Here is a 24024-nt window from a genome sequence, read left to right on the forward strand (position 1 = left end):
GTGACGCGGCCCCCCACCTGCCACAGCTCGTGATGAATCATAAGTGTCAGTCCAGATGGTGAAACTCCATTCAGTCCGAGTCCCTGTTTTCCATGTGAGAAAATAGATCGCTAGTGTGTCGTCCAGATCGTGCATGTGTGGAGCAGCAACATTGTATCTGAGCATCGCTCCACCGCCAATTCCTCTCATGGGTTGAAATACATTCTGCGGTTTCTTAAATTTTATGGTGGAAACCTTGCCGATGGGTGGCTGGCTGGTTCTTTCTCTGATAGCGTAAGCTGTCGCAGTGCATTCTGGGACTGTGCTATGGAACCCTAACTCTAACCACATGAATAATGAGAGCCGTAAGAGCAAATTTTAATGTGCCAAGGCGGATCCCTGTGTGTTTATTATCTCTCTCAATGTTGTGTCCTCAAATCATCATGGGCACTGTCTGACGTCACTTCCAATGGGCGCTCAAACGCACATTAACGGCCAATGAAGTTCTCACACATAAGCTATATAAACTGTGACTGATGTAATTCTCTGCCCATTAAGTCCAACCATCCATCCCAACCTCCTTCTCCCTCTGACCTGCTGGACTCCTGCCCACTCCTGAGGGACCGCTTCTATCTGCTGCGCCTGCCACCCGGCTCCTCTTCCATGGGTGGGAGGCTCGATCACGAGATTAGTCATCTCCAGCGCCGTCATCGTGCGAATGGGCAGATACAGTTGTCGTGGTCGGTTTCAGATGTTAATCAGTCTGCAGCAAAGAGCGGCCACTTGACGTTCATTTGTCTGCCGCTTTTGAGTTTTTGTCTGCAGATACAATCATTCCATACTTGTCAAACCAGCTGAAATGTTTCGGTCACTAAAGCCTCACACTGTGCTGGACTAATCAGAATGACGAGACCTTCTGTGTACATGATGTGAAAACATGAACTTTAAATCATTTTAATTCAGACACGTTTTTTTATCCCTCTTCAAGAGGCAAAAAATAGAAGTATTCTGTCAAAAGGACAACTGAAAAAACATTTAATTCGATGTGAGACGTCGCAGGTGAATCTCTAGCGACTGAAATATGTACATACTGTAGCGGAGACAGAGAGCACTGCATTTATGAAAGTTTCCACTTCGGATGTTTTCAAAAGTTTCAGATTCAGGTGGCTAACAAATGCTGCACCAGACTCCAAAACGGCGACAGATCCGGTTGTTTCCATTTCCACGACACCTGAGAAAGGCTGCTCATCTACCTCGATAAAATTAATTATCATTTCTTGTCATTCCGAATGTCATGCTCGGACCGGCGGGTCTTGCTAAGCGTCAGCTACGCTAACAGACTGCTGCTAAGGAACCAGCAATCTCACATTCATGAGCCCAGAAAACTCTCCGTGCACTGTCATGTGCTGGTGCTTTAAATGGAGTGTTTCATTTGAAGCCACTTCCCTGCACAGAATTTTCCCGTGCATGTGCTGCAGGATGCAAACTTTATAGCAGATTGAAAGAACCTCCTCAGCAGACATGCTGCTGCTGAGTGAGCAGCGAGTAGGGAGGAGCGGACGCATCACAACCAGCGGGGCTTCATCAGAGCGCCGGCTGTCACGTGAACGGTTGTTGTGATCGGCGGTGACTGGCAGTGATCAGCATTCACAGATCACGTTGAAATCAGCCGATAATAACTGCCGATCGATCGGAGCATATATATATATTTATATATCACATGTTGCATATTGATTATTCTCAACGTTTTTAAAATGCTTTAAAATGTTTTGATCTGTAGTGTTATGCTAACACATGAGTGAATAAGAACCAAATGGAAAGCAGATAGTTCTTGCCGATGCTGATGTGCTGAACAGCTGTAAACTGTGGAATGGACAAGTGCTGCTACTACAGCTACTAATGCCGTGTTCAGGACGGCTTGAGAGATCGTCCACCTATCACTTCCTCTCATTCACAAGGATGCGTCTGAGTACCGAAACATGTTCACGTGAATGGCTTAACGGTAGCATCGATCGGATCCAGTCACCCTCTCATAACCCTACCGACTCAGCACCCACCTCTCTCCACCTCCTCCTCCTCACCTCTCTCTCACCCTCCCCCCCGCTGCTTAATGTTTCCCTGTGGCTTCCTATCCTCTGTGCCTTCCTTGAGGACTGTGAGTGTGCATGAACGGGCCGACTGATGAGATCAATTATCTATCAGCCGTCACAAAAGTATTGATTTAACACCCCAACGCCCGCACATGCAGACACACACACACACTCACGTGTTTGTCTCTGGGGGCTCTGGCTTTTCAGAGGCCAGTTGAATTACGAGCTCAATTGTGTCTGTGAAATGACGAAGTGGAACCATTTAAGTGTCAATGTTGAGGTGTGAATTTGTAGCGGTGTCGACCCCTGTACACTGGAGCTGAAGAAGCCACATTCCAGTTTAAAGTCTCTATTCACCGCTATACTTTGTCCAAAAGTCAAATCAGAAACCAGCATCTGAGGAAGTCTCTTTGCAACTGGGGTTCTCAGCACACGCGCACAAAGCCCATCATCCATGAAGTATGAATAATGTGAAACTGTCATCTGTGAGGGCCTTGGAGTACAACAGCAGGGAATACATTGGTCTTTCTGAATTGATGGTTGGTGGTTGGGGATCCTGTACTTCTCTGCATCTTTGATATAAACAGTCTGTGGCTTTTTTCCAACCACTGTGCCCCACTTGGTAAAGCAAGATGTCCTTTGTGTTGACTGTCTCGCCCCCTTGGTTTGACCGAAGCACTATCAACTGCCACAGCATATTAACATCTGTCTTGTAGTCTTCTACCTCTTTAAATTTTAAGCTCCTGTATCAACAATTCTTAAATCATTAATATTGCCCCAAAGGGCGAATTAGCACTTGTTCCTAGTGTGACTGCACCTCTTCCTTTCACCTACGAACAGAATTCTTTTGCATGTGCTTGACATATTAGCCTTTTTTGGTTATGAACCCACAACGAACATTGAGAAGAAAAGCGCAGTCTTGGGATGCATGGATTAAAACATCTGAAGATTTGTTTTATACTTTTTGGGGCATGAAAATAATCTCTTTCAAGAAGTTGACTTGTGGGACCGGCCATCCATTTATCACATGATCTTTTGAATATACTGGGAGCATCAATGGCTGCATTGTAAATAGAATACAATTCTCATTAAAAGTAACAATAAGTAGTGGCCTAATAATGGCACCCTTATTTTGTTTCGTCAGATGAGGAGTGTCAACCTCTGTCAATGCACAGAGAACTGACAGGGGTAAAATAAAACAACACAACTATGACATTGTCCATCCGTCTTCAGCTTGGACCACGGGGGCAGCAGCCACTGCAAAGAGGCCCAGACTTTATTCTAGCCAGAAACCTCTGGCAGCTCATCTGGGTAAAACAGAGGCGTCAAAACTAACCTGAGGCATTATTGGCTGTTTCTAGGTTCTTGATCTTGTCGAAAACATTCAACCAGTTTTTTTGTCAATATAATACAGATACATGAAAAAACATAGTTTAAAGTGCCTTGACATGAAACATATTTCTTTACATGATTTCTAAAATAGTAATGAAGACTGCATCAAAATAGATTTAATATTATATACTGTTATTTTAATTACTGTATGCAGAAGTAACCTAGTTTTGTGGGGACCTTAAACTGTCTCATCTCTTCCTCCATCACAGATTTTGGAGTTCTGGAGACCCGAGTCACCATATTTCGTGTCTGTTGTTGAGTGGGCATTTTTTGCACTGTCCCACTGGCAGGATGTAACAAAGAGAAAGGTGTTCCCGCCAAAATAAAGTTACATTGGTGACATGTTTTGGTGCACTAAACACTCACTAGCTGAAAATATGGTCAATAATCAATGAAATGTTCTTGTGAAAAAAAATAAAATAAATGCACCATATGGCTTCGTGCTGGTACTGTGTGGTGTTTCTGCTCCAGCGCCCCCTATTGACCAGCCATCAGTGAGAAGAGGTATAGATCGAGAGCTTTCGAACTCTTCCCATGCTTCTACATGGCATTTCAGCCACATGTTTTATTATTTAGTCTTCTTGTCACGGTTTGACACTCCCTGCAGCGCCTCCCTTTATTCCGTCCCTCTGCCTGCTTTTGATGACCCCTCTCCTTTATCCCCACTGCCCTATCACTTCACCATTTCACTCTAGTGTTGTGTTTTATGAGTTGTTTGTTAGAACGTAGAGCAGAACAGTTGCTCCCAACCCCACACCCGCTCTCTCTGCTGCTTCTCCTTGCCCTAGGGAACCTTTGGAGTGCAGCTTTTCCTCCTTTGCCACTCTTCTGTTGCATGATTCAGAGGCTGTGCCTGCATGATGTATGTGCGTCGACGCACACATGAACACCCAAAAGCCCCTAATCTCCCTTCTTCTCCTGCCATTTTTCATGATTTCTTTGCTGAAAACACCACAGCGCTGGCCTCACACAGCACCGCTGACACTTCCCTCTAAATGCACATTTAATACAGAATGTATTTCCATCCCGACAACATCCAGACATAAATAAATACACCAGGGAGGCGGTGCGGCATCGGTCTGAACGCTGCGTTGGTTTCTCCTCCATTATCCTGCGATTGGACGGTTAATGTTGCAGGAGGCGAGAGAGATAGAGGCCTATAGCTGCACTGCACTTTTTATTGGAATAGCAGCAGTTGCTCACATAAAAACAAGCTCCTGGAGGATCACAACAGAACGTATATTTGTTTTTTCCCACTCTCATTAATATGCATGTAAGAGGTGCAGGAGTTGGTTTTCTGCAGCTTCACTCTGAGACACAGACAGTAATTACACAGAACCTTGTTTATCTGAGCTTCACACCTGGAGGAGACACGCTGGGCTCTCTATTCACACGGCCATCGCATTATAAACAGAACACCTGCAATGGAGAATTAGGTTAGCTGTGACTTATAAACACCACTTCAATGTCTGCACAAATTCAGACCTCACAAGCTCATCTCATCAAAGAAAATGAGTGACACTTCTCATTTTTTCATTCAAACACTTCAATATAGTAGTGTATCAAATACTAACGTCATGTATCATTATTGTCTCTTGAATTACTCTAGTGTTTGACCAATATGCTTTTTTTTAGGGCCAATATTCATGTATTGCATATGTACACAGTGGTACCTCGGTTTTCGAACAAATCAGAGTTTGAACAAAAATTTTGAGATATTTTTGCCTCTGATTTCGAACGAAAATCCAGAACTGGAACGCCCCCGGAAAAGCACAACGTGCGCGGACCGATCAGGTGACCCAGGACGCGCTTTGTTATTGTGTATAACGCAGCCTCTGTATGCAGACGTGTCCCGTTAGCTACATTTACTGACTGTAAAACCTTTCCTGTCTCCGCACTGGACCGTGGTAGAGGGTCACAGGGGAGGTGCTCGCTCTCCACACCTCCGAGGCTGGAGCACGCACTCCAGGGTTTGATGTCCTGTTGTGGGCTGGAGCTGGGACAGGGATGAGGCGAGTCTGGGACAGAGCGTTACTTGGTTTATGACTTTGTCACAGCCAAACTGCACAGAAGCGCACATTCAGAGCTGGACACGCACCGGGCACCTCTTCACTTCTGGAGAGACGTCACTCACTCGGCAACCCCTCCCACATGCAGCGGCCACACACATAGAGGAACAGCGCACCTGCAGCAGACACTGTACATTCACTCCTACAAAAGCCTCTTTTAAGGCTTGGAACGCACTATTTCTTTTTCCATTCATTGTAATGGGAAAAATCTATTCAGATTTCGAACAAATCGCTTCTGGAACGGATTGTGGTCGAGAACCGAGGTACCACTGTATATTATTGCGATATTCTGGGCCGATGTTTGTCTGTCAGATTTGGCTTTGGTATTAAGAAAATTAAATTGCGCATACATTCATTTGTTTGCAAACCTACCATGAGAAGATATGGACAGTATACATTCCCATACAGAATGTTTTTATTGCGTAAGTTGAACTGAAAAATGTTGACTGGCTAACTTGCAAAAACGCTTCAATAACCCTTCCCAACAACATGTAATGCAGTCAGTGGCCGAGGCAAGAGATTTACTTGCACTTTGCCAAAGGCACAAATGAGCGGCAGGCTATATTCTTTGCACAAGATGGCACAACCGGACAAATATCGGCAGGGACTCATATGATGGAGGCCGATAAGTGACAAATCGCCCAAAACCAGCCACTTGCTTCTACCTCATGGGAACTTTTAAATCTAATGTTAGTCACGTGTATTCACTTTGAAGACTTCTGGGCCACTCAAATGGCAACTGAGAGGTATAACGTATAATCTAATCTTTCCATCTTTGGTCTGTCTTCAGGCCTGTCCTGACTAGACACCTCATGTGGTTTCTGTCGAAGTTGAGGAGCAGCTGTTCAACTTGAGTCTCATTATGACTGTTTTTAAAATCACAGAGTAGTCACACAAGAAATGTGCAACAGTTTGGTGAGTTTACTGCTGAATCCTGACTCCTGAATCATAATCCACCCCCCCTTGCTGTCATTGCATATTACGAATGTGAAAACGAGTAAATAAAATCCACAACGTGCCAGCAACAGATGTTCATTGCAGCGCTGACATACACAAGGTGACACGAAAACGATCCGTGCCGTCCACATGTTTGAGTCTGTGACGCTTAAATTACACAATTTAATTAAAGAGCGCTCCAAATTCAATTTCCAATTTAATCTGGCTTGAACAATCGAGTTAGCGTGACAGTTCTTAATGATTTTATCCGGGATGTAAAGCTCTCGCCTTCCATTCTCACGGCCGCCCGGCGGAATGTTGTGAATGGACTTTAAATAACCTTTTCGTCCAGCGCTCTCCCCTTCTGCTCGGCTTTTGCACACCCAGTCTAATGAGCTGCCCAAGTGCGATGTGCCGCCCGCGGACCAGACCTGGTGGCGTCGAGCCACGATTAGTTTCTGCTCAGACGGGACGTGACATTGACAATCTGGGGGTTGTCCCTTTTCCCACATCGTACTCAGGCCATGATATAAATTTCAATTTAAATGCCAACTCACAGACATGATTCATGGTGCCTGCTATGTGTTGTTGAACATGATCACATTTCACTCCCGCACCACTGCGATCTCTTACGTTGAGCGGTGCAGATTAAAATCATAATTAAAGACGACGAGTCTGGGCCATGAGAGAAATGCCACTTTAGGGGGAAAGACGAGAGCAACAAGTGAGGAGAAATTGCAGCGGTTGCTTGGTAACCAATCATGGGCTGAGATCATGTTGGGGGAGAAAAGGGGCTTAAAAGGAAATACGAGTGAGAGGAAGAGAGATGGAAGACAGAGAGACAAGATAATGACATGTATGAGAATGAAGGATATATTCTTCATCCTGACTCTGGATGGTTATACCCTGTTTTTCGTGTCATATTTTCAAGTCAAACTTTTTTTGTTTTGATTTTAGTGACAAGATTTGTTCATAGATTTGTTTGAAGTAATATTTCTGACTGCAGATATGTGTTTTTTATTCTTTACTTTTGGCAACCGTTTTGTCACGCCTCACTGCTGCTGTCGCCGTTTCTAATTCTGATTTCCCTGCAGTGTGTCCTCAGTCTGGAAAGACTGGACCTGTTGCCAAATGAGAGCTCGTTTCTTAAGAGCATTGTTGGTATTTTAGCTCTGTGTTGTCTGGACTGGAGTCCAGTCATATCACAGGGCCTTGCATTTGCACAGTCTGAGCATAGTGTGTGTCTGTTTCTAGATGCTTAGTTGTGATTTGTGTTTCATGTAGTAAAACACATCAGTGGTCATGCAGCCTTGCATGTTCCGAGTCTTTAAAGCGGATGCTACAGCCCAGTCGACTCGACTCCGAGTGATCAGACGTTCACACATCCGTCGTCTTGATCCATACCCACTAATGCTGGATATTTCCAGCAACCTCACAATATAGTGGTCGCGATATGATACGTACTGCAATACATGTGCGTCCCAAAACATGGCATTCAAATGATGTAAAACCAAAAGATAGTATGGAGCAGCGTTCATAGAAGCCCTGGGAAGCTTTATGAATTGATGTGCAAAATCTATTCTGACACCTCTGTATCGGAACGTGTAAAGTGTAAAGAGGTGATGTGCTGTATTCCGATGTCGATATTTTGAACACACCCCTAATAGGGAGCTTAAGTCGCCGACCATTCCAGTCAGTCCATGGTACCTAAGATTGGACAAAAAGGAATGAACGTCTATGGGGAGATCAAGGTTATTTTCTGGCCCTGGATCACACATATGCTGTACCTTAGCTTACATGATAAATAATGGTGAGCGTTTCGACTACACTTGTTGCGTAATTTATGATTTGTTTGTAAAAATAGGTATTTGGACACCAAATCAAACATCACCTGTATGACCTCACTGCAGAAGCCGACTGCTGTGGCACGAAGGCAAATACTAAAGGTGCCAAACTATAAAAGGTAGAAGCTAGCAAGCATGAGCTGACATTGTTCAACACTCACCTTGTCCCTGGAGAGCTTGTCCCGCCTGCAGGCTCTCACTCGACCAACTATCCAGTGTGGTGAGCTTCGTAGTTTGCGACTACGTATCACATAAAACCTAAAGTAACTTTTAATGCCGGTGGAAAAGCAGTGCTCTCGCCGCATTAGCATGTATCTTGTGAGACCTATGGCATATTTGAAGCTGGATCAGAAAATAACTGTCATCGCTCCATCGACTCCCGTTCATATTTTTTGTAAACTCAGGTCCCATCAGGCGGAAGTAGATGGGCGAGACTTAGGCTGTCCATAGCCACCTCTTTTGCCTTTGTTTGACTTGCCCTTCGATGGCTGATGTGCTGTGGAACATTATGACCTTTGACTTGCTGTGGTCATTGATGGGGTTGGCACGAGCTATGATGTCTGCATCTGCCTTTAGCACCTGGTGCTTGTCTCTAGCTGCTGAGGAGGATCGGATTTTTAACTTTGGAGGACGTCATATACAGCCTGAACGAAGGACCTGATGTGATGAACAAGTCTATCGATAAGTTGCCCCTGTAGTTTCCCATTTTGTCAGTCGTTAATTTGTCCCAATTAAACGGAAGTCTTCGCCTCTTTGTCTCCATTTGTCGCCGCCGTAGACATGAGCGAAGCAGCAGGACTTAGGTAATTAATCGGGTGACAAAAGAGTCGGCTGGAGAGACGATGAGTTGGCGCCACAGGATTTTTGCTCTGTGATGTTGTGCGGAGGTGAAGTGTCTGTCGCTCCTCTGTTCTGCATGTGTGTGCGGCTGCGTGGTCTAATGTAAGTCCCTCTCTTCCTCAGCTGATCTCCAGCGACGCAGATGGGGCCATCCAGAGGGCAGGACGCTTCAGGGTGGAGAACGGGTCCTCGGACGAGGTGCGTCTTCTTCTAACCTGTGGCAGCTAAGTCCAAGTCCAGTTAGGACCAGGATGAACAGGAACCGACTCAACTAATGAGATGACCTGAAGTTGAGGGGATTAGTGAGAACATCTGTCCACAGAGCAAGAGGGCAAGATTGTTAGTCATTGTATAGTTTCTTACAAAAAAAGCATGAAAAATGAAAAGGAAACAGCCGAAAGTAAATAAAGGATCAGCTGATGCGGTTGATTGTTTTCTTTCTAAAATGACAGACTTTCATCTCACTTGGAGTGTTTTTTTTTCTTTGTACTGCTGTTTTTATGTTTGCTAATTCATCCTCTTTTTTTTCCTTTGCTAAAGGAACTCACTCAGTCTTTCTATAAAAATCCCATGAGCTCTTATCAAAAAGTAACTGAATTGCTGAACGATATGCCACAATATGACTCGCATTTACCAAAATAGTTTCATTTAACAAAAAATAATGCTATCATGATTGCATTTCTGTATTTTTCAGAAGTTAAAAAAAACAGGATTATATGGCAACTGAACTGAAGACAAGAGAGAGAGAGAGGGAGAGAAACATATTTACGCTGGTAATTTCAGAGCTCAAAATTAGTAATCATGAAAACTGTTCTCACAAGTGGAAGTAATGAGGAATCAGCCGTCAATATGAATAATTCATGATCTTACAAAGTATGCTTGCATTGTGTTTTGTTGAAACCTTGAATGCCAAAATGAGAATAAATGTGATCTAGTCCAGATGCGATTGTCACCCTATGTTCCTGATGAGCTTGCAATAGACCACCAACTGTTATTTTGAGAGCCCACTCTGACAGCCGACTTCCTGTTTGGTGTTGGACATGTGACAGTGCTGCCTCACAATAACTACTTCCAGTGGTTGAATAACCATTGACCAAGTAGTTGAATAAGTCTCACTGATTTTAAAAATACATATGTGCTGACCAAGTGTGTTGAGCACTTTCATAAAAATTTATATATATATATATATATATATATATATATATATATATGGAATAATCAAGGATTAAACAATGTATTGTATATAAATGTCAACATCATTTTGTCATTATGAATTGGTGACAATAAAAACACTAGTTTTTAAAGATTTTAAAGACGGTCCTCACGCGGTCCATCTCTTCATATGTCCGGCCGGAATGTGTGTCTTGTTCCTCAAGCAGAGGACTTCAGTCTTAATGATGTTTCTTTCGGGATTTTTCCGCAAATAACTGTGAATAAATGTTTCCACTTCCTTTTAATAAGTTGGATCAGGTGAGATTTCGTCTTTAAAAAGATTTTTTTTTTCTGGTGGCGTGGCAGCTCTCACTTTAGCCGAGGCGGTGCACAACGCTACTTTATAATCATTCAACAACATTAACATCAGAGCAAAGATGTTGCAGAGCTGGAAGCATCATGCTGCTTCACGGTCTGTTGCCATTAGTCCTGATGTACATCAGTCAATGCTGCAATGCAACTGTGAATGTCCAATACAAGATCGGAGTCACTGCAGGAAAGGCAACTGAGGCAGGTCTCTAAACAGAATGTTTGACAAAAGATAACCGTAGTTGTCAATGTAGTTAATCTGTTTCCTGCCCCTGTGTGTGTGTGTGTGTGTGTGCGTGTGTGTATACCAAGCAGACGTCAGACTACACGCCAGGAACGTGGAGAAGAACTGATGTCCACCTGGAGAATCCAGAGTACCACACCAGGTGGTTTTTCAAGTACTTCCTTGGAAAAGGTCAGTGCCGCTCTGTGATTCCTTTTAGACTTTTAGCATTTTTCAGCAGGTTTCTGGTGGCTGTAGATGGGAGTCTGTCCTTGCTGCTCAGGACAAGAGGCTGCGCTCAGTCACCAGTCCATCACAGGTCACTTATAGAAACAGACAGTCACTCTCACACGCACAGGTTTGTTGTACCATCTTCGTGAGGTCCGTTCAATGCCATCATGCTTTTCTCCAGCCTCTCACCCTTACTGTAACTACTTTTAATAGCGTTTAACCCTCTAAACCTTGTGAGGACAGGCCAAAATGTCCTCATAAGAAGGTGGCTTGTCAAGACCTGGTACTCACAAGTATGGCAAAACATGCAAACACACACACAGAACACAATTTGAAGACACCAATTCACATCATTAAGTTTTTAAACTGTGGGAGGAAACCAGAGTGCCCAGAGAAAACCCCACAGAGAAGGACCGGCCAAGCTTGGATGCTGTGATGGGGTGCTTCTGTGTGGGGTTAAATGTCGCATTCCCATCTCAATATTCAGTGTCAGATTTCCGAGTCTAATTGTCATCCGACACCAAAGACACTGTGACGTCTATATGAAGCACAAAAATGTGCTTCTCTATCGTTGATCAAACCGCCCTGAATCCATCTTTGTTTTGGCATGGATTTCGCTAATCTCCCCTTGACGGAACTGACCCAGCTAAATGCCAAAACATTTCAAGGCAGTCTGTTTGCAAGCTACTCTTTTAACGTGTATTCTAGGTGATATAAATTTGGATTGAGATGAGCCTTGAATATGTAGTGCATGTGTTGCACGTCTCCTTACGTAAGCACTCGACCATAAGATGGTTCCTGTCAAACTACTCAACACACTCAGATCCTCAAATGAAGGAGCTCTGTGAAGGATGGACCGTCTCCCCAGACGGACCACACACTTGTATCCACTGCATAACACCATTAAGATCAGGCTGCTGTCCCGCGAAATGAACTAACTGGAGCCATTCACACACTCAGCATCTGACATCTGATACACACCAGACACGGAGGGAATGGGAGCCATCACTTATGATCAGCTGATGAAGCTAACAGAGCACAGAAGCCAGGCTGAGTCACCAGGCAGATTTGGTGCATCCTGTTCTCTCTGCATGCAGCTCACCCATGCAACGAAGGAGACTAGTTCTAGCTCCCACTTTATCAGTGGCATCGGACGTATGTTTGTCCCATGGGACCTGTAGTGACTTCCACATTACCGAAGGAAGGACCTTCTTTTTTTTTTTTTTGTTACCAAAAAACCACACCACTCAGTGAGGACCAAGAGGGTTACAGAAGCAGGCTCTAATGCCCTGTCCCCAAAGGGTATGAGATAAAGGATATTGTGTCGCCCCCAGAGGTGCGGTGGTTAAATGTCGCAGCCTGTTCTTTCCCTGGAGATTAGCACAGTGAATTCCTTTATGTCGTTTTCCTCTCACTACTAGGAGGCAAGAGAGATGCCCCTCTTAGTAACTGCAGATGTTCTTCCAGCGGTAATGAAAGTTGTCTTCAGGCTTCCATAAACGCCCCTCAGAATAGAGGTGACAGTCCAAGGAAGCGTCATGAGATGTCAGCATAAGTACAGTCCAAATTTGGTTCTAGCCGCCAAAATCCCAAGTAAAGAGGAGTCCATGGCCTGTCCCCCTGAGAATGGGAGAACAGAGGTGGCCGCATGATGCTGGTGACATGTTCCTGTCCAGAAAAGTAATGCAGGGTGGTGTCAACACGCCATCAAGGAACAAAATGAATGACATGGCATTGCCTCATGCGCCGACACAAAGGACATCAGCAAGGCTGTGGGATGACGACTGCAAAAACAGAGGTGGACATGCCTTTCTGAAGGTCACATGCAGCTTCTAAACGTGCAAAGGAAGGTGACCACCAGACACTAAACCCCTTTCAGATGCTTGACACAAAACTAGTCATCGACAAAGAACGTTTAAGATGACTGGGCCCCATAAGCAAGCGTGACCTCACAATTCATTTCTATTGGAGGTGAACGCAGTGAAGAGTGAAAACAAATCGAAAGTGATTCACATGAATGTCTGGTCCAAACCTTGACAACAAATGATATTTAGAGGCAAGAGAGATTTGGTCAAACCTTTCGGGAAGAGACAAGAGAGTCCAAAGAAGTGCCACTTTCCTATGTCCAGGCATATTCTTTATATGACCTGAAGCCTGATAAGCAGAGCGGAGAATATATGGTATTAATTGTACAGTGTTTTTTCAGTGTATTCCTCCCACATGTGCAATAATCTTTACACAATCCTGGTTTTATTTTGAGGATGTGTTTGTTAAAAATACACAAGAGTCAGTCCCCTGCCACTTTACCTCCCTGACCCTTATCTTCTCACCCTCCTCATTAACAAGCGTCCAAGCAGGCGGCGTAGGCGGGTGTTGTGCAACGGACGATCATTGTCAAGGTTTCTTATCCACGTTAGCGCTGAAGATGGAGCTGAGAGGATGAGATCACAGGAGCCAGGGATGTAGGAGAGGCTGCTATTTTTCTCCTCTGACCCGGGTGCGTTTTCTGCCGCGGCTTCTCGGGGAAGAGTCGTGATTCTGGTAACTTGGCGCCAACCGTTTGGACCAGTGCTGAACCATCTGTGTGTCACTGCCGGAGCAAAGCTGACGACAGTATTAGAAACTAAACATTTCAAACTGCAGGGCACCGTCCGTGCACAGCAGTTATCTGTCTGTTGAAATGTGAAGAGAGGAGGATCAGAACCAGGCAAATGCCACGGCTCCCACAACTTATTTGGTTTTAATTGCATTTATTTTCATTTCAACACTTTGTTCGTCGAGAGAGGCAATGAAAAAAAGGCACTAGTTTGATGAAAATAATTTGTTTAATGACACAACATCCCTCAGGATATTTGTTCTACTGATGAGTAATAACCGAAATATAGTGGCAACAGGATCAGAGCTTAATCTACAAATTCAACAGGAAGAAATAAAGTCAACAAATATTGTATGTATACGGAGCCCTGGGAGTGACATGGGTGTGTTTGTTTTTTTGAATGTAACATTCATGACTTTCTTTATTATTTATCCCAAGATAACCTGTAACCACTACGTCTCCCATGGCTTCAGAACTGTTCCTCAGCGTTGTCAATCACTGTCTGCAAGTCAGTATATTGTCGCCGGCAAAGTCTGTGCGCTTTTAACACTCTGATCAAGTGCCTTCTACTCAAAATAATACCACATGTGGCTGAGCTATATGTATTACGCAGCCCCCGTAGTACGGAGGTACGGTATGGTATTTATTGGATGTGACATGGATGACTTTATTTTTTTATCCCGATGTAAGTTATCTCGAGAAAATTTTTATCTCGTGATAATTTGTGTCTTGAGATAATTTTTTATCTCCTTATATTCTCCTTATGTACAATCAGTCAGTTGTGGGAGGACAAGTGCCATGGACAGAGAGCGGTTGATCAGCTTTTTTGTTCATTTAAGTATGACTCACATGGAGACTCTATATGGCTTAGTCACATATGGTATTATTTTGAGCAGAAGGCACTTGATCAGAGCGCTTAAAGCGAACCGACTTAGTCTATATTCTGACTTGCAAACAGTGACTGACAACGCTGAACTCTTCCGAAGCCATGGGAGACGTAGTGGTTACAGGAGGATGTATACAAAATGCTTTGCCAGAGAGGCAGTTGTATCTAGAGATAAAAATGATCTCAAGATACTAATTATCACCAGATAAAAGTTATATCAAGATAAAAAATGATCTTGAGATATGGATTATCTCAAGACAAAAATGATCTCATGATAAAAAAATAAAGCATGCATGTCACTTCCAGGGCTCTATATGTATCAAATAGACCACATGAAAAAGAGCACAAGATTTATTCTTCACTTGAATCCTTGAAAATGTGTACAATACAAGTGACATCCAATGAATGAAATGTATGATAAACATACTGTAAATGTTATCTGTGGGAAAAGTTGGACAACACTTCTCATAGTGGAATCGAATTGATATAAATGAATGAGTTAAAATGTCAGTACAAATATTTCAGAGCCCCTCAGGATAGATGGTGAAGGCAACATCGCGATGACATGATTTGGTGTTTCTGTCGCTACTTTCCAGAATGACCTTTCATAGACAGTGGATCGCGTGCCAGGAAACTTAATAAGTATTAAGAAAAATATTAATGTATGGTTTGTTGTTTTGTAAATATTTTGTTGAATCAAAAGTCAATGGAGAAACACTCAATTTAAGGTCAAGCTGGAATCAATCCCCACAACCTTCTTCCTGTCAGGCTGCAGTTGTTTGAAAGAAAAAGGAAAAAATGATTTGATAAGATCAACCTTACATCGTAAGGAAGTGTTGTCACACAGTTACTAGCGATGCTCGTGTGTGGCCCTGGCATCTGGGGTCATAATGAATGAGGATGGCGCTCCTGCTGTGTCTTTTGACAGAGACAATGACTCTGTGTAGGTGGAGAGCAGCAACCTCAAAACACCTTGTATTGTGGGAGGGAACATGAAGAGCATCTGTCAGGGAAACATGTTAATTGGGCTTCTTCTCTGTCATGGTCTCTGATGTTGCCGTGTCGACCAGCGAGGCGGTGGAATGAACGTGACTGTTGGTAGGAGATAAGTTCTGACGCTGTGTAAGAATGTCCGGATCGTGATGTGGCCTGACACAATTGAGGCAGACACATTTCTCCAGATGTAAACCCATGGTTGTTTCTAAACATGTCGGTCACCCTCAGTCCACCAGAACTACGTGGGAACAGATGCAGAGAAGAGTCCGTTCTACCTGTCCGTGGTTCTGTCGGACCAGAACAACCAGCGGGTTCCTCAGTATCGGGCCATCCTCTGGAGAAAATCAGTGAGTTCAACCTGCATCCATCTTTCCGACTGATAAATAAAACCACATAGGAGGATGAAAAAAACAATACTAATCGAAACCCAAGTTATATGGTAAATCATGTGAAATTATTTAAATAGCTCAAACATCAGTGAAAACTTCATATGAATTATTATAACTAGCTCTTAACTATAACTGAGATAAGATCATTTCAAGTGTATTTAAGATGCATTTTAATTTTTTAAATGCACTTTACAGTAGTCTCAATAAAAATGGAGACATTATAATGATGAGCAAAAGAACTTGGTCTGTCTGTCTGTCAATCTCTCTCTCTCTCTTCGTATGACTCTATGACTCAGAGTCAGCATTAGGGCTGCAACTGATTATTTTCATTTCATTCTTCACAAACAAAACAAACTTCTTTCCAACACTACGAACTCCTCTGTGACTGAGGCGGTCAGTCGGAGGTGGTGACGACCAGTTCTCGATGATCCTGTATGTGTTTACACCAGCAGCAACATGACGCATCGACACACATATTTTGACGTCAACAAATTTTTGTTGTCGACGTTATCGATGACATCGACTAATCGTTGCAGCCCTAGTCAGCATCGAGACACGCAATCTAATGTCGCTGTGAAGCCGATAAAGACCAGCCGATCCTCCGATCACATTGATTCAACCCTGCCAGGATCTAATTGGTTCTCCTTGTTGTCGAACACCAAAGTGATTGTGCGCCACATTTTGGGGCTCCTCAAGTGCCTCCAACAGATATTCCCTCACATGTCAATCCCTCTCCAGGATAAGCAGCTTTAATATCCACCGCCCGACATGAAATGGGAGTGTAGATCAGTGACTGACGCCCGCTCTGCTCAGTGGCTCTAATCCCGAATCTATGTCCTTCTTTCATCGCCCAGGGGACTCTGAAGATCAGCCTGCCGTACAGCCCCACCAAAACACTATCAGTCAAGTCCATCCTCAGGTGAGGTGCACGACAATCTTCCTTCTTCCATTGATCGGAAAACAGTAGTCTTTATTTTTCAGACAGAATAAATCATTTGGTATGGTTGAGATACTCAAGAAGCAGAGTGAGTTTGTCTCTGGGGATGAGTAGCAAGGACAAGATCAGAAATGAGTGCTGGACATCAGAGAGGAGTTAGGAGACAACGGCAGAGACGGACTTGGACCATGAATGTAGGTGCAAGAGGCTGACTTGAGGAAGGACCCAAGATCTGAAATGCTGAAAGACGTTTTCTTTCAATTCAAAACTAAGATTTAATTTCTGTATGTTTCCTGTCAGTAAAACTGTAGTCATGTATGTTTTCCTTATAAAAAGGGAAATAGGGTTTGTGATAGAGTTAAGATCATTTTAATGCTTAATGTCTTTCTAAATATCCAATATTACAAAAAACAGTGTGTAATAAACCTCCAGCATCTGAATAGTGACCTGCAGTTGATCACTTCTCTCCTTTGCTGGTAATTTCAGTGCTATGAACATGGACAGATTTGAGAGAGGCCCCAGGGAGATTCTTAACCCGGAGATCCAAAAGGTGAGAGTGCTAGCACAGCCTTGGCTAATAAGATATAGCGCTGGCACTGAAGAAGCCTGCGGCGTCTCTTGTCGCTGTGACTGATAATGCTTCTGTCGCTCTTCTGCCTTCAGGACCTGCTGGTGCTGGAGGAGCAGGAGGTATCGGCTCTTATTACCCTGATACAATTGTTTTTTGAATGTCTCTTTAAAGTTTAACATTTCATTGGTGAGGAAAGCGATATGAGGGCCTGCTTTTGTGATGCTATTCGTTACAGCATTTATTTGTTTGACTTTTTTTTTTTTTATTTCCTTTTTTGTCGATTTTGTTCTTCTGTTACAGGAAATTCTTCAGTCTGTACAATTCGATTTGCACGTTTGCTTTTTATACTGTACAGGCACAACTGATAAATGACATTGACTTGATAGAATTTTATATATATATATATATATATATATATATATATATATATATATATATATATACATATATACATATATATACACATATATATATATATATATAAAATTCTATCAAGTCAATGTCATTTATCAGTTGTGCCTGTACAGTATAAAATTTTGGGAAAAAAATGCATTTTGTATTTTGAAATAAAGTGACGCGGTCTTGAGACAAAGTGTGTTCGGCTTAAAACTCGGGTTTTGGCCGCTGACTTGATCCCGGCTGGAGAGCTGCACTTTTTCTATTAGATGCTCCGTATTACGCAGCTTGTTTCCGCTATTTCCTCACTCTCGACTTTGAAAAGCGTTTTTGAAAAAACAACTCTGGGTTGAAGTATCAATATTCAATATTGTCACGAAAAAAAATCACAATATATTTGAGAATCTTTTTTTCCCCCAGCACTATTCAATATGTTGCCTGTGTTTGCCAGGGATCTGTCAACTTTAAGTTTGGAGTCCTGTATGCCAAAGATGGGCAGCTGACAGATGACGAAATGTTCAGTAACGGTAACTGTTATTGTCTCTAGGTACATGGTTACACTTTCAGGATGCTTCTTAATTCTAAATGTCTGTTTGCAGAGATGGGGAGCGAGAGCTTTGATAAGTTTCTTAATTTGCTGGGTGACACCATCACGCTGCAGGGATGGGCGGGGTACCGCGGAGGCCTTGACACCAAGAGTGAGAGCTCTTTCACTTCTGTCTCGCTGACCTCTAAAAAGACCTAACCCTCTTCTTGATTCTCTCTGCATGTCCACAAACGTCTTTGCTCACGTTGTGGACACAGTGATACTAAATGATCACTTGAAAAGTAAACATGTCGTAATGGTTTCACATTTTGCTTCTAGATGACACTACAGGAATCAAGTCCATCTACACAGTGTATCAGGGCCATGAACTCATGTTCCACGTTTCCACCATGTTGCCCTACTCGAAAGAAAACAAGCAGCAGGTTTGTCTCTCGTTCATTCATTCTTCTTCCTCTATTTTTGTGGACTTAATAAACTCAGGATTTGGTTTGAGCTCTTAATTCACGAAGCCTGGCATATGAAATAATATAGTGAATGTAATTCACATGCTTCAATACTGGCACTAGTTTTTGTTTATAAATGGGTCCTTGGCAGAAAATAGTTCATGTATCATTGGATATACAGTGGTGCCTCGGTTCTCGACCACGATCCATTCCAGACGGCCGTTCGAGAAGCGAATTGCTTGAAATCTGAATCGATTTTTCCCGTTACAATGAATGGAAAAAGAAATAATGCGTTCCAAGCCTTAAAATAGGCTTTTGTAGGAGTGAATGTAGAGTGTCTGCTGCAGGTGCGCTGTTCCTCTATGTGTGTGGCCGCTGCATGTGGGAGGGGTTGCCGAGTGAGTGAGGTCTCTCCAGAAGTGAAGAGGTGCCCGGTGCGTGTCCAGCTCTGAATGTGCGCTTCTGTGCAGTTTGGCTGTGACAAAGTCATAAACCAAGTAACGCTCTGTCCCAGACTCGCCTCATCCCTGTCCCAGCTCCAGCCCACAACAGGACATCAAACCCTGGAGTGAGCGCTCCAGCCTCAGAGGAGGTGTGGAGAGCGAGCACCTCCCCTGTGACACTCTACCACGGTCCAGTGTGGAGACAGGAAAGGTTTTACAGTCAGTAAATGTAGCTAACGGGACACGTCTGCATACAGAGGCTGCGTTATACACAATAACAAGGCACGTCTTGGGTCAGCTGATCGGTCTGCGCATGTTGTGTTTTTTTCCGGCCTTTTTCGGGGGCGTTCGAGTTCTGGATTTTTGTTCGAAATCCGAAGCAAAAAAATCTCGAAATTTTTGTTCCAATTCCGAGACGTTCGAAAACCGAGGTACCACTGTAATTGTAAGTTTTTATGTAATGGGCCACATTCGAAAAAGAATCCCAAAGACATTATCGAGTTACCAGCAAATTGAATGCATTCTTTGGTGAATGCTTGAAGCTGAATATCTTAAGTTTAAAAACTCTTCTGTTGTGAATTATTGCTCACTCATTATGCTCAATTTTGACTTAATATTAACTCTTTATTTTCTCTTTATATCGTAAAAATCATTAACATTTAGAACACTGTTCATAGATTGCTGTATAGACAAAAGAGACTATAATGTTTGCACTGTGAAAGTGGCTAGCTCAGCTAGCTAGGCCTTCAGTGAGCTGGAACTTGGAGGATAATAACATAAAAGCAAGCGTTTCAAAGTGAGTTGTTTGCAGGGATTTAAAGGTGGAGGTGCTGTGTTTCGGCTCTCCTCTGGCAGAGTGGAGGAGCCCTGACAGAAAAGTCTCTGTGACCTCTAAATTGAAATCTAGACTTTGAGACCACTGGCAGAGACCCACCTGAGGATCCGATGTTGCTTCTTTTTAACTGCTGAGCTTACAATAATGTGGTGATGGGTAACTTTCTGTTCTGTTTCGTCTGCATCTTTCTTGCAGGTTGAGAGAAAGAGGCACATCGGTAACGACATTGTAACGATAGTATTTCAGGAAGGGGATGAGGCGTCATCTTCCTTCAAACCGTCCATGATCCGATCGCACTTCACCCGTATCCTTGATTGGATGACCGACGTGATGGTTACGACTTAAGACATGGTGTTTAAATACACTTTCATTGTTGTGGTCTGTCATATATGGTGTTTCACTTTCTCGTCATTGATATGTTGAAAAGAAACCTGATTTCCCTCAACTGTTTCTCCAGATATTTTTGCATTAGTTAGGTATAATAGCCAGAATGACAGTTACAGGTGGGTAGTTAAAATTCATTTTTTGATCCTGAATATCTTTAATCCGCCTCTTCATTTTGTCTCCCAGGTTGAAAATTTTCTCAGAGGAAAGTGTCCCACTGTTTGGGCCGCCTCTCCCTTCTCCTCCTGTATTTACTGATCACCAAGAATTCAGGGACTTTTTACTAGTCAAACGTGAGAGAAATGAGTTTAACTGAACTCTTGAGCGTAAAAGCTCTTCCTAACCTGTTTGGTGTTCTCCTGCAGTAATCAATGGAGAGAAAGCCACACTGGAGACACCAACGTTTGCCCAGAAGCGCCAGCGCACTCTTGACATGTTGATCCGCTCGCTCTACCAGGACCTCATGCCGGACCTGCACAAGGTAGACCTCGACCACAGACGCATTCTCAGCTATGTTAGAGGCTCTAATGTTGAATGTGCATTCATTTAGATCAAGAGTGTCAGTCCTGCTTTAGATTGGGCCCTTTGGTTAAATAATGACCCCCCTCTGCTCTTGACACTACCTTCTGTCACTCGACAGTTACAGCAGCAGAGGAGTCTGCTGCGTTTCTGCTCTACGCTGCAGCACCCTGACTGTGAATTCCACTGCAATGCTGAACTTTCTCAGCAGAGCTTTTCCACTTTCCCTCCTTCCACTGTTGCTCCTAACCCAACGCCTCTGCTGCTCTCACTCTCTGACAAGCCTCCTCTTCTGTCTTCTCCCTTCCATGTGCATCTGTGTCGGACACATGCGGTGTGTTCGTGGCCCATTTCCAGGCTCCCTTTTCTCCCCAGAACATGTTAAACAGACGGTCCTTCAGTGACGTGCTGCCCGAGTCTCCAAAATCTGCACGCAAGAAAGAAGAAGCACGGCAGGCGGAGTTTGTGAGAATAGGACAGGTAACACCCGACTTTCCTCTGGCTGTTTTCAGGATCATCATACCTGTTCATATAACTTTGGGTTGAAGAATAAGATGATCAACTGAAGCAGTTAACTGAAGAGAGTAGAAGAGAAGACCTGTCCGCTGGGGTCTTGCTTGCTCTAAACCAACCACCTCCTTTGTGTGAGTTCGTGTGAGGTCTCAGACACTGACAGAGATTTGAAATCAATGGCTATAGGATGGATATCAGTACCTTCAAATCTGAGGTTCTCGCCCAATATTTTCCACTTAAATAATTAATTTGTGTTTGCAAGTGTTGGAGGATGAAGTCGATCAGAGCATCTGATCTGTATGTGATCAAATTATGATGCAAGGGAAGCAGAGATGAGCGAGAAGGCCCTAGTTTTCTGAATCACTTTTCACTCCATTCATGATAGTCTCTTAGTCTCTATTTCCACTTGTCGTATTAAGCGAGGAAGAAGGTGCAGATTAGAATATAGGATTCCAAAATGTTTCAACCAGCAAAGTCTCTGCAAAGGCTACAGTTTTTTGTGTGTGTTTGTGTTTTTGTGTGTGTGAGGTGAGGTGTTCATTCAATAGACAGAAGTTAAAAGCATGTTTTTTTTTTTTTTTACTAAATTGACTGGTGTCCTCCAAGTCATACCTGAACTCTTGGGTCTAATATATGGGAGCACTTTGGACCACATCTAGTTCGCTAGTTAAAACTTGATAAATGGCTTATGTCTCCTGTCACACTACAAGTCCAGCCGCAGTAGATGAGTTCAAATATAGTCTGCAATCCTCCTTAACCATCTCAAAATACTGTAAATCCCGGACTATAGAGCGCACCGGAATATTAGCCACACCCACTAACTTTACTTTAATCTTCTACTTAAGCCGCACTGGTCTATAAGCCAGAGATGCTGTGGTGCTGTCTGCCTCATAGAAAAATCATAGGTGCAATTGGCGTAAAAATGCATGAGGATCACTTTGAAACTAGTTTGAAAAAGGGATCCAGCATGGACACTGAGTCGTGAAACAAAATGGCAATGTTGAATCATAAACTCCTCACATCTTTTATTCACAATAAATCGCTTAAAATGCGCTGTTTTCGCCCACGGGTCCAAAGTTCCAACACCACAACACGGTCTCAGCTGCTGCTTCTAGTCTTCGGTTCTTCGGGAGATCGGCTCCATGGGTGGAGCTGCGGACACGTGAGTGAAAACACTGCATTTTGAGCGCTTTATGGTGAATAAAGCGCCTGTGATTTCATTGGTTTGATGTGACGAGGCTCAACATTTTGGCAGCATGTTGCTCTTCTCTTGAGCCTGTAAAACTCCATATATTATCTGTGTAGTTGTATAAGCCACAGGGTTCAGGCCACTGCATGAGGACCAAAAGTGACACATCTATTGTGGACATGTTATGCTTGTCATGCTGGGACAGGAAATTGTTTACACATTTGTCTACACGGATGCTTATTTTCTTCTGCGGGTTAGTGTCCCTGAAAACTGGATCCTCTTTCAGGTTTAAAATTAGCTGTTTAATTTAAAGCCAGGATGGATTTTCTGTCCGCTCCAGACAGAAGCGCCACATTTCTCCACACCCGCAGAGCTGGAGTTGACCCAGCAACAAGCTTTCGCTGCTTGTCTAATTTAGCCGAAAGACCAGTGACTTTGTGATGAAGTCAGTGAAGAGCCACTGATGAACAGCTCGAGTGGACACCTGCCTCTGGGACAATCAGGAGGGAGTCATGATGAGGCTCTTTGAACCCACCAGTTGTTACTGCAGTGATGTAATCGCCACTTTAGTGTCTGATGAGGTAGCGGCTATTATACCAAGACAAAGATGTCTGGAGGTGCAGGTGAGCGCCGACGAATATGTGTTAAAGTGATTGAGGTTTTTTTTTAAGTGTATGGCCACAATAACGAAAAGCAGAGAAATTCTTTTGAAACATGAGTCCAAGTGTTTGTGGTCGGTCATCCAGTGAACTGGACACGTGGAGAAGTTTGGAAACAATATTTAGGTAGGAACGATGGTTTGGACATGAGAGCAGAGACACTGTTGGACCAGGAATGTTGGCGTTGTCAGAAAAATCTGATCTGTGAATTCAATGTTAAAGGCCTTGAAGCTGAAGACCATCGTCAGAGGAGATGCACCCACCAGCCTCGTGACCACAGGCTTATGCAGAAAAGAGGTGAGAGCATGTCTTTAAAAAAAAAAAAACTGTTAAATATGAACTGTGGTCAATAAAGCTATAAATAAATGATGTATGTTTTTCCCACAACATCATTTTAAGCTTCTCCCATAAAAGTAGGTTCATACAGCCAATGTGAACATTTTTCAGTGACTGAATGAACAGACCTCACTCTGAGGTAGAAGAGCGTCTCATCCAGGAGACACTCTTGGTTGATCTTCTGCTTTAAGTGAAGGCCGTTGATGTGAACACTGAAACAGCAGCACTCATGGTTCACAGCCCACGGGTGGAAAAATGGC

At 43.4% G+C, this 24024-nt stretch overlaps 1 protein-coding gene across 5 annotated transcripts in view; it reads left to right on the plus strand.

The window, feature by feature from the left end:
- Nucleotides 1-24024, plus strand: part of garnl3 (GTPase activating Rap/RanGAP domain like 3) — a 73123-nt gene that overhangs the window by 31891 nt on the left and 17208 nt on the right. For 3 of the 5 annotated variants that reach the window (XM_053870695.1, XM_053870721.1, XM_053870713.1), the window contains exons 3-17: nt 9274-9348; nt 10987-11086; nt 15832-15950; nt 16847-16911; nt 17416-17479; nt 17593-17619; nt 18348-18423; nt 18496-18594; nt 18762-18865; nt 20360-20468; nt 20622-20667; nt 20735-20841; nt 20914-21029; nt 21425-21547; nt 23651-23725. In XM_053870695.1, coding sequence (XP_053726670.1) covers nt 9274-9348; nt 10987-11086; nt 15832-15950; nt 16847-16911; nt 17416-17479; nt 17593-17619; nt 18348-18423; nt 18496-18594; nt 18762-18865; nt 20360-20468; nt 20622-20667; nt 20735-20841; nt 20914-21029; nt 21425-21547; nt 23651-23725 — 1305 coding nt within the window. The remainder of the gene's footprint in view (nt 1-9273; nt 9349-10986; nt 11087-15831; nt 15951-16846; nt 16912-17415; nt 17480-17592; nt 17620-18347; nt 18424-18495; nt 18595-18761; nt 18866-20359; nt 20469-20621; nt 20668-20734; nt 20842-20913; nt 21030-21424; nt 21548-23650; nt 23726-24024) is intronic. The other 2 variants (XM_053870705.1, XM_053870730.1) reach the window with 1 other exon arrangement.

The sequence above is a fragment of the Synchiropus splendidus genome, chromosome 1, assembly GCF_027744825.2.
Source record: "Synchiropus splendidus isolate RoL2022-P1 chromosome 1, RoL_Sspl_1.0, whole genome shotgun sequence".
Taxonomy (NCBI): domain Eukaryota; kingdom Metazoa; phylum Chordata; class Actinopteri; order Syngnathiformes; family Callionymidae; genus Synchiropus; species Synchiropus splendidus.